Source organism: Megalops cyprinoides, chromosome 7, assembly GCF_013368585.1.
Source record: "Megalops cyprinoides isolate fMegCyp1 chromosome 7, fMegCyp1.pri, whole genome shotgun sequence".
Lineage (NCBI taxonomy): Eukaryota > Metazoa > Chordata > Actinopteri > Elopiformes > Megalopidae > Megalops > Megalops cyprinoides.
The window spans coordinates 39374204-39385335 of NC_050589.1; the positions used below are offsets into that span (position 1 = coordinate 39374204).

At 40.4% G+C, this 11132-nt stretch overlaps 1 protein-coding gene across 2 annotated transcripts; it reads right to left on the reverse strand.

Moving 5' to 3' along the window:
- LOC118780444 (extracellular matrix protein 2-like) lies at positions 1 to 10809 on the reverse strand. Of its 2 annotated transcripts, XM_036532916.1 has the most exons (10): positions 10594 to 10809; positions 10035 to 10166; positions 8103 to 8188; positions 7319 to 7544; positions 6924 to 7039; positions 5994 to 6126; positions 5165 to 5322; positions 4737 to 4876; positions 1177 to 1503; positions 1 to 187 (listed from the first exon to the last, which is right to left on the reverse strand). In XM_036532916.1, the coding sequence occupies exons 1-10, from the start codon at positions 10745 to 10747 to the stop codon at positions 10 to 12; spliced, it is 1650 nt and encodes a 549-aa protein (XP_036388809.1). In that variant the 5' UTR covers positions 10748 to 10809; the 3' UTR covers positions 1 to 9. The 2 variants fall into 2 exon arrangements, with proteins under 2 accessions (XP_036388809.1, XP_036388810.1); XM_036532917.1 differs by lacking the exon at positions 10035 to 10166 and having other exon boundaries at positions 10594 to 10807.
- Between the last annotated feature and the right edge of the window lie 323 nt (positions 10810 to 11132).

The window sequence follows — 11132 nt, forward strand, 5'->3', positions numbered from 1 at the left end:
GTGGGAGCTCTACTCTTGCTGCTTGCTGCTCTGAGGCTCCAGCAGGATGCCTGCAGGGGACCGGACGCAGGAGAAGGCTGTGGCTGGGATGAGATGGTGGTTGATGATGTTGTCCTCCAGGTGAAGTGAGACCAGAGGGGAGTCCTTGTTGACACGTACATTGCAGAAGGCGTTTTGAGGGATGTACCTGCGCAGAGAGGGTGGGGCATACATATTCTCACCTGAATGGAGCACAGACTGACAGATGATGAGCTGGGGAGTACAACTAACTTCATTCAATGGTCTCTACTCCCTAACACCAAGGGGGGTGGGGGGATGTCATCCATGGATTGATGATTTTTTTATTGCTTTGACAGCAGTCATAGCATCATGAGTTCACAGAGGTTATTATGGCATTGAGATATCTTGTTTTCACCTAATTATTAAGCTTACAGCATTCTAAAATGATTGTGAAAGACAGAAGTGTCTGAACCTCTTAGAGTACAGGAATGATATCAAAGCTTTTTGTACCAAAACACAGTTTCGTTCACAGTTCTGTTTCAGTTCACACCTCAGAAAAGTTATCATTTTAAATTAAGCTTTAGCACAGAATGCCATAATGGACAGAATGCAGTTGAAACATCAACATGCTGCAGGTAGGCAGACCTGCCTTGAAACAAAGGAAACAGCTAGAAGACAAAGAGGGCATGAAAGCATAAGATTTAAGGTATTGCTATTATTCTTTATTTAATGTGTTCTGCATGTGGTAGGTTCTACTTTCCACCCCTTCTTATTCTGTCTGGTACAACAAAAATGTGGACACAGTAAGTGAGGAGCAAAAGAGACAGCATGAAAGACAAAGAGTGAGCACAAATAGTAAGAATGGACCCTATTTTACTTTGGTAAGAGACTGTCCTGTCTCCAAGCCAGGTAATACCAAAGAGTCTATAAATGGTACCCCCTGCCTCTCCGCTTGGCACTCAATATTAAAAGTGATGAATTATGGGTAATGGCCCTGTGATACATTAGCATCCTGCCTGAGTGGTGTAGGTACACATTAGGCAACTTCACACCATAGAAATCCAGAAAAGCTCCTGCCTTGTGAGTCAAATGGTTGCGGATTACTGATGTAATGGGATGTGAGAGGTAAAGGGCAGAGTCAGAGAGAGGGGGATGAAATAGGAGAGAAAAAGGCACCTGATGAGATTGTGGTCTAGTCTCAGCAGCTGCAGGACTTTGAAGCGTGGCAGACTGGGAGGAATGGACTGTAGCTGATTGTGGTCCAGGTGCAGTGTCACCAGTGAGCGGTATAGCCCCAAGAAGGAGAATGCAGTCACACCATCATCACGCAGATGGTTGTGGGACAGGCGAAGGACCTGCAGACCTGGCCGCAAGTGACCAAAAACATTCCCTACTACGCGATCAATCTGGTTCCAATGCAGGGAAAGTTGCCGCAGTGTGGGGGGGAGGAGGGGTGGCACACGGACCAGCTTATTGTGGGACAGGTCCAGGACCTCCAGTTTTCTGGAATATCAGCAGAAACACAAAGTAGAATTGAGTAATGGTCCATTCGTCTATTTTAAAGCCATGAAGTAAAACATATGTTGCACTTTGAACACAATTGTCAGTTTTCCTTACTGGCAGCACTAATTTCCGAGCCACTAAAAGTGCTTGTCAGATTAGAGGGTTGAAAAAGACTATGTTCTAAACCAGGCTGAGAGAAGCACTTAAGTCACACACAGATGGATCAGGGTCACACGCATGACACATGTAAATCTGGGCAATAGTGGGGTGGTGGTGATGGAACTCAAGAGGGCTCTGAGTTATATTTTACAACCACTGGGGGGAAAGCTACTATACCCTGCAGGAAGGTACTTAACCTGAATTGTTTCAATAAATCTAACCATTTGTGCACATGAACAGTATATGAGTATGTGAGCATTGAATGTTACCCTTGATAAGGAAATCTGTAAAAATAAGTAAATCCTTACCACAATGTTTTTTTAATTTTTTTTTTTTTTTTAACCTTTATTTCACCAGGTTTGTCCCATTGAGATTAAAATCTCTTTTACAAGAGAGACCTGGCCAAGTAAAGCAGCACACCAAGTTTCAGACAAAACAAAAATTACATAAGCATTAAAAATACACAAAAAGACAAAGGACAAGTAGAAAGTGCAAAGTGCTACAAGTGCAAAAGCAATCAATTTTCAGCTAAAAACATTTGCAATTCCCAATAGACTCTGTTTCCCAACTCTTAACAATAACTTTAAATTCACTGAGCTTGACCAAATCCTGAAGTTTTAACTCTTTTTGCAGGCTATTCCAGGCAGAGGGTGCAGAATACATGAAAGCCTTCTTGCCGAACTCGGTACGAACTTTAGGAACAGCCAAAGGCAAAGAAGCTTGAGACCTTAACCTATAAGTGCCTTTACATTTTTGTGACATATAATTACATAAATAAGAAGGAAGTTTTTTTGTGATTCAATATTCATCCAATCATCCAAGAAACTTGAAAATTCAAGACAAATTTCAGGGTGCCTGTGAGGAGTGAGATAAGGAAGCCCTGCCCTACCCCCTATCACACCACTATTACCAGCAGAATGAAGCCACTTTCCACTGCTGAGTACTATTAGCAAAGGATAAATCATTGGGATCCACCTGAGCTCAGAGTGATTGCCTTGTTAACTCATCTTCTGGACCCCACAATTTGTGTTTCATCCCATAAAGATCACATTATCATGTATTAAAGTCAGATGAACCCAGTGTAAAAGGTCTAAATCTTTTCTGGGTTGAGGGTGAGAGTCTGCTTTTCTCCTTGAGTGCAGCTACTTGAGGTTCAGCTTTTGGCTCTCCCTGTTAGTTTCTAGTTTGTGAGGGGGTACAGGTTGGATGCATAGCTTGATCATATCAACTTTGTCCCCACATATACACACACTCTGAATTGGTTTGTACAAAATATAGAATGTCTCATGACAGTCTGACTCTTGCATAGACTTGGTACTGAAATGAGAAACTTCACAAGTGAATCTGAATGCAACTCCTATGTCAGTATAACATCCCAGTGTGGAAACATCAACAACAATTTCTGACATAGGAGATTGCCTCTGAAATGCATGAAGGTTTTTTTTTTAATTCAATAAACCTCATAAAAGGAAGTCACAGTTCCAAATCCTTTATATTTCAAGAAACAAATATTTATAACTTTGCTGAGCCAGCTGTAGACATTGGCCTCTGCTATCTACACCCTGGGCTTAAAACAGAGCCTGAGTATGGACGTCTTCACAGTGTGGTTTTACAGGACAGTGTTAATCTATTTCAGGATTCAGTGCTGTTGCTAGTGTGTACACTCCTGAAGACTACACTGTGATGCTCAAGGAACCAACAGCAACACTGTAACTGAAATTCTTTCTACTGAAAACATTTGCAGTAACTGTGGAACAATGATCATCTCTCCATACAGGGTCAGCATACATTATTTTTTAATTATTCCTCTATGGATCCATTGCAATGTCCTTAGAAGGGGTTTAAACTTCAAGGTTAGACCAACAGACCACTGAACTCTTCTGGAATTGAAACGGAACATAGCTGTTCAGCCATATAATGGTTTAACTTTGAGGTTCAGCCATATAATGGTTTAACTTTGAGGTTCAAATCCCTTGCTAAGGTATTGGAAACTAGCACTATATTAGCCATATAAAATCAAGACTGTTATCTCCCAAATAATTTAGTAAATGCATTTAAACAGTCTGATTTAACACCTGCATCACTAACATGAGAATATCACTATAATATAACAATACACAGAAGTAAAGAATGTAAACTTTTCTAATCACAACCAGAGTCAAATATACATTTTGATATGTTTGTGTTTGTATTTGAAATTACATTTCAAGTATTTTCAGATAGAATACTGAAAAACTGATTTGTATCTGACATATAATACATGTCAAATGCATTCACACTTTCCAAAACAAATTCTTAATTTCTGCTGAATTGCAGTGACTCTGGTATGCCTGTAAATGTTTGTTGTAATTCTACATAAAACCTGTAATATACCTAAAATAATATCATTTGTCTTCTTAAAAAATCACTTTAAGAATTTATCCTAAAATACATGATAAGTATTTATGTGAAAGTATTTATTTGGCAAATGTATCCTGGCATTCACACTCTTTATTCTGAAATACATAAAAAGGATTTGGATCACTCTAAATATAGATTGATTGTAGACAAGTAAAAGTATTAATGAGCTTCTACCTATGGTAGTGGGCTTTTTCTTCTCTATATTACATACTTTCAAAAACATATCAACATTATTAATATGATTTGTTTTGCTCCTATTTATGAGATTTTGGCAGAGAAAGTTACTGTAGCCTGGCAGGTGTGAATATGGACATTTTTAACAAAGCTACTCCCTCTGGTGGTTATTATAACACACATCATCATCGAACAGAGGATAAAACTCTTACTGGAAGTTCTCAACTTATACAGTATTGCCATGTGTAAACCTTTGTATACCTTTGTACCTCTGAGTGGGGTAGTTGTCCTGAACCTCTTCAAAAAAATATCTAGCTGTTAAACTGAACAGTATGTTAAGCCCTGGTAAGTCTACTGGATCAGTGTTGGCTAAGCAATAAGGTTAAGTTAGATTACATATCATATGCAAGGCAATAAATGTCACATTACTAGCAATTCATGTATCTGACCAGAATTTGACTGGAGGCTGACAGCAGTGTTACCACAGTGGTTTGACTTACTGTAACTGCATCAAGGCTCTGGGGACAATGTGGTCATCCCGGATACGGTTGTGGCTGAGGTCCAGCTGCTTCAGCTTGGTTGTCTGGTTCAGGACCCCCTCCTGTACTGCCTCCAGTTTGTTCTCAGAGAGATGCAGCTCCTGCATGCAAACAGATGGAGTCTGGAACTGGATCTGAACCCCAATGTGCTACATCTGTTAAGCTGTTTATTTATTCAGCATCAATTTGGCAAAAAAGCAAAAGCTGTGTGTGTGAATGAAGACAGATTGAAATTTCTGACTGCTGCTCTAGTCAAAAGTATCAGTTCTCTCAAAATACCCGGTTAGTTCCTACATCTCAGCTACCATATCCTATTACTTCATTAAGCTCATCAACTCTACGCTGTCAGCACCTCCATTGAAGGAGTGCAGGCAGGACAGCACTCTGACCTGCAGAGACAAGGGCAGTCCAATAGGGATAGTCCGGAGTTTGTTGTCATCCAGTTTGAGGAAGAGGAGCTTCCTGAGGGGTCGGAAGGCCAGTGAGGAGATACCTTCCTCTTGGAGACGGTTATCTTCCAGCTCCAGCCTCAGTAGTCTGGACAAACCTGAGAACAGTCAAACCCATCTCTGGAGGTCTGTCTTTAGTGTTCATAGCAGTCTTGCCTGACCTTAGAGCTGCACTAGAACTCCATCACTATCAATGTTGATGTTTGGATCCATGTATGTAGACCTCAGCGCAGTGACACTCAGGGTAATCTTGGTAGACTGGCACATGTAGGCTGTGTACATAAGAATCTCAGCCAATAAGACAAACACAAGTATATTCGCATGTACCAATGCCCAACTGGTACATGTGAACACATTCAGCCATTTTTACAAAAACTAGGAAAAGGTTGTTGTAAATAGACCTGCTCTAGATGTCAGTTTTCTAAGGAATGGTATTGTGTAACCTGACTGAAACATTAGCATTGTCTGATAAAAAAAAAGAAATTCAATGTCATAAGAAATTCACAAAATCTCTTTTTCTTATTTCAGATTCAGGGCCCCTATCAAACTAACCATCAGTACATCCATTACACCAAAGGGAAAAACACAGATGTACACTAACACACCAATAACATTCTGTCACTCAAATGTACTGATGAATCATTTAAAACAAATGTGTTTTGCACAATTTTAATTGCAAACAGAAAATGATACACAATACTCTTTTCACTCTCTCTCCCTCTCTCATACACACACACACACACACACACACATATATGCACGCACATACCTTTGAAGCTATGTGGTCTCAGAGTGCTAATTTTATTATCATTAATGCTGAGCTCCTCTAGAGATGGTGGTAGCGGAGGGATTTTGGTCAAATAATTTCCATCCAAGTTCAGCCTCTTTAGGTTCCCCAGATTCTGTCAGAAGTCAGAACAGACTTAAATATAACTATTTACTCAGAGATCTTTCAATAAAATGATGCATTTTGAAGCATGTGGATTACTAAAAATGCTAAAAATGTTTAATAATTCATTTGCATTTGTCTACTTATGGGTGATAAAATATCTCTGAAACTGCTTTGTGGTCTGCAATATATTCCTGCTACTTTGAACCCCTGATGCAATACTTTCCAAACCTATTGGAATGAGTAAATGATCCCACAGACACAGTTGGACACAGAGCATTTTTTATGTGTTTCATAAGGACTTTCAGGACAGTGTTCTTGGTTCTGGGGTTCTCATACAGCAGTGTGAACAGAAGGAATCTTACACAGGGCTGGAGTTTTTTAAGGTGCGGTTTGTGTGTTGACTGAGGAGTTTTTCATATTTATTGCAGCAGTACAGATCTGTCAGATTTGCCCCAGAAGTGCCAGATTCTGTCTTGTTCTATTGGCTCAGACCAGGGTTCAGTCTGTGCATTGTGGAGGCACTGTTGCTTGCTGTTGCCTACACAAGTTCCAGTTCACAGACTGTCCAGTTTAGTGTCTCCCATCCAGAGAGCAGCAGGACTCTATCCTTTACTAAACCTTTTCAAAACAGATGCAAACTTTGATTCCTACTTGACCATAACTTTTTGCCAGGAATGCTTACTTGAGCATAACTCACGTTTCTGTGACCTGATATTCTGATATCTGACTGGTGTTTCACATCCAACAACAGATTTGAGAGTCTCTGAAAAGTTGCTCAGCTTGCTCTTTCTGAGGTCTCATACTCACTTTGAACACATCTTGGGTCAGCGAGGAATCACTCAGTTTGTTCTTACTAAGGTCCAGCCATTCCAGGTTGGGCAGCCCAGCCAGGCTATTCAGAGGGATGTGACGAATCTTGTTCTCTACACCAAAGAAGTGACAGCAATTCAGTGTGACAGTTTTATTCAGAGCTCTTACACTCAGTCTTACTCAGAGCATTTATTCTCTTAGTTCTCTTATACTCACTCTTACTCTGAGCTCTTATGCTCACTCTTGTTCAGAGCTCTTATATTCACTCTTACTCAGAACAAATGCTCTCACACTTAAACACCCAAGTTTTACTAGTCCCTCCTCCCTCCTCATTCTGAATCTCAGTTAAATATTTTAATCCCTCCTTGTCCACTCCCCAACTCCTCACTCACTTGACAAGGAGAGAACCTTGATCTTCGGGTCCGTGATGACAGGCAGGTAGGTAAGGCCAGCCTTTCTGCATGCAATCAGAGACTCGGACAGCATGCACCCAATGGGAAGGGACTCTGTGAGGCCACGCCCCTCCGCAGGAGGAGCAGTGGGAAGGAGTCCAGCTACTGGGTCATTGTCCTTGAGATCGCCATCTTCATCATCATCATCATCATCATCATCCTCATCCTTGTCATCATCAGTATCACCATCATCAACATCATTATCTTCATCTTCATCATCATCATAATTATCATCATATTCATCATCATCATCACCATCACCCATGAAGCGATTCCTGTCACTGTGAATTTTCTCCACCTCTGACATTGTCACATTCCCTTGCCCTCCCCCCTCTACCAAAGATGTCATCTCTTCCACCCTCGTCCCTGCCTCCTCCTCCCTCCCCGCTGACGTTACGCGTCTCCCAGCAACAGCCAACGCCGTCTGCGCCAGCTGACAGATAGATTCACACAAGGGCAGTGAGAGATTGATTCCTCAGCTCCACACAACATTAAGAGAGACAAGCCAGCACAGATCATTCAATGAGAAAAACTCACATGAATAAAAATAACAGCAGTACTTAATTTTAAAAAATCTACCATGACTGAAACAGAAATATGTGCAAAATAAACAGCTGTTGTTGTTCATTCAAAGTCTGGACATCAAGGAATGCATTAATGTATCAGTCAGTCCTACAGATGTAGCTTTACCACTCCCTCTCTGGACAATTTTAGGGTCACCCACCTCATTGGCTGAATTCACTGCTGTCCTAGCTGGGTTTTGGGTCAATGCCCTGTCTCTGTGGTCTGGGGAGGGATGGCTGAGTGGACCTGAGAGGTCAGAGATCAAATGTCAAACACCTTGACACAGAAACACAGAAAACTGCTCTACCCACTCAGTCACTCTATAATATAGTATAATTATCAAAGACACAATTTGAAATGGAACAAGGAAAAAGATAAGTGATGATACACTGAAAATCAATGAACAATTGATTAAGTATATATTTTATTTGATAAATCTAAACTATTTTTGAGCTTCTCTGGTGTGGTGGAAAAACATTAATGTGCTGAGGTCATACCTTCAAATAATGCCAAACTTACACTGTGTAAAATTTGCTCTTGAGGATATACATGTATGTACATACATCATACAACCTTATCACTGTGAATCAAATCCTCTTTTTCAATAGATACAATATTTTAATCAGAAGTTACATTCCTGAACATGACAATTTTTCATACAACAGGATTTATAAACATAGCAGTGAGACAAATATTCAGAAAAACGCCCAATGCATGAATGTTAGAATATTTACATTACATTACGTCATTTAGCAGACGCTCTTACCCAGGGCGACTTCCAAACAAGTGCATCACTATGCTAAGAGTAGTTATCAAGAAGTATTACAAGGGGTCAGTACGATACTGAGTTAAGTGCTAAACTAGTGTAGAGTGCTTTTTATTTTTTATTATAGAAAATAAGGATATATAGGATAGAAAGAGAGGAAGGTAGACTAGAGATACAGCTTGAAAAGTTTTCAACTTTCTCTTGAAGGTACCCAAGGATTCTGTTGTACAAATCTCAGCAGGAAGCTCATTCTACCAATGTGGAGCAAGTACTGAGAAAAGGCGTGTCTGAGTGTCTGCCCTTGCATTTTGGGACACAGAGGTAACCCAAGGTAGCAGAGCGCAGCACTCTTACTGGCTTGTAGGGCTTGATCATGTTTAAATCATATTTAAATATATTTATACATATAAAGCACAGTATAGATAGTCAATACTGTGCATGCATAGTGTGATGGTTCAGGAAAAAGCAGGGGGGACAACAAAATGCCAATTACACTGTTACATGGTTTATTCACAGGGAGAAGAATACAGCATACACACATAAACTATAAAATTAACAAACCTTATTTGATTCACTAAGTGAAAACAAGAAATTAGAATTAGAGAATTATATTTTGTGCTGGAAATGGATTTTTACTCAACATAAGCTTCACTTTTTTGTGCTGAACACAATGGGGATGAGCATGCACAAATTGAAGATGCCTCTTTTTGTGGGTTGCCTTCCCTGCTATCAGGGTGTGAATGTCACGTTCATGCAGAAAAAATTGAATGGAGATGTCTAATTATTTTCTTTGGATTTATATGTGCCTCCCAAACCACTGGCCCACAGCCTTTGGCAGCAAGCTATGTTTGCATACTCACCCTAGCAGGGTTTCTTCTGTACCAGGCCCCTTGCATTTGTTAATGGACACTACAGTGGGAAGCTGTAGGTTCAACTTTTTGTAGTTATCTCACAACTTGCAGAGGCCAACAACAGTTTGTATGCAGTTTTTGGAAAGCTTTCTGACCTTAAACATGATGATGCATGCTTTTGGTGAATTTCTTCAGCTTGTTACCTCATTCTCTACCCCCAGGGAAACAGAAAACTTTCTGAGACCTCTAAACAGTTCCAGAAAATTTTTTCATGGTTTTCCCCTATTTTACCATGGATATGAAAAAATACCATGAGGACTATATACATACCAATGGATTATTTTACTAAGGTACAAACCTCTGCTGTGCCCTCAATTATAACATTAGTAATAATAATTCCAATTTAAACATATATTTACTATTGAGACCATATAAATAAAACTGCTCTTCCTGAGAGGTGCAGAAACTCTCTTACCAGCCTTAGTACAGGGAAAGGAGTGACAACTTGCCACTCCATTCTGACAGTGACACATTGAGCATGACTCTGGAGACCATAGTGCCCCCTCCAGGAAAGACAGCCCATGGACCAAACACTTGCTGCTGTCCCCTATTACACATAGACACAAACACTAATGACAATTTATGAGCTACGAAAATGGGAGGAAGGGAAATTGATAATCATCTTGTCCCTCTCCCTGAAAGTGGTACAAGATTTATAAGCAGAACAATTTATAGAACCAAAGTATTATTCATATTAATGTAAAAATCATTTTAGCACATTGCACTAAAATACATGAACTACCCTGTGCAGAACAGATACATACACACAAGCAGGACATTGTTTTCAGACAGATGTGAAACTACTTGCACTACACACACCTGTACTGCACCATACAAAAACACACACAAGAACACACATTCATATACACCATATACACTAGATATACACAAGAAATGCCTATAAGTTTCTTCAATGAAAATCAACTCTTCTTTGACTTTTGATATAACCACTGTAACTGCAAAACTACACGTACCTTTAAGCAGGGCTTCACCATGAGGTTTCTCCACAGCAACAGGTGCCAGGCCACGGGAAGCCTTTGTCTTTAATACTTTCCTGCCAAAATGCACTCCCTCTGTGAGCCAGAGTGCCATAGACAAGTAGAGAGATAGCACTACCACCTTGTACATAGTGCCACTGAGACCTTAGTCCAAAACCCTGCCTCAGTGATGTGCAGCCCTTGGTCTGGCTGGTCCTTTAAATTCCCTCTCTCTCTCGAATTTTCATGACAAATAAACCACAGGTTGGAGCAGAGCAGCAGGGAGTGACCAGCAGAGGTGATGTGTGGGAGAGGGACAGGAAAGTAAAGAAATCATTGTCAACAAAGACCCGCTTTCATTGCTCTCAAAAACCGATTACCAGGTTTCATAAGTGAACATGGGGGTTTTCTTTTTACATTTCTTGGGAAGGTCTGGCCAAAATCCACTGCAGGACAGCATACATCTGGGAAGACTGATAGAACAAATGGCCCCTTTGTCTCCTCCCCACCCCCCAGAGGCTGCCCCCCTACCCACT

Bases quoted from the DNA above. Each gene is read 5' to 3' on its own strand.
- LOC118780444 (XM_036532916.1), bottom strand. From the start codon at position 10,747: ATGTACAAGGTGGTAGTGCTATCTCTCTACTTGTCTATGGCACTCTGG. The intron at 8,189-10,034 runs GTAAGAGAGTTT...CTGACCTCTCAG, and splicing joins CTTTCCCTGTACTAAGGCTG to GTCCACTCAGCCATCCCTCC. The intron at 7,040-7,318 runs GTGAGTGAGGAG...TCTTTGGTGTAG, and splicing joins CAAGGTTCTCTCCTTGTCAA to AGAACAAGATTCGTCACATC.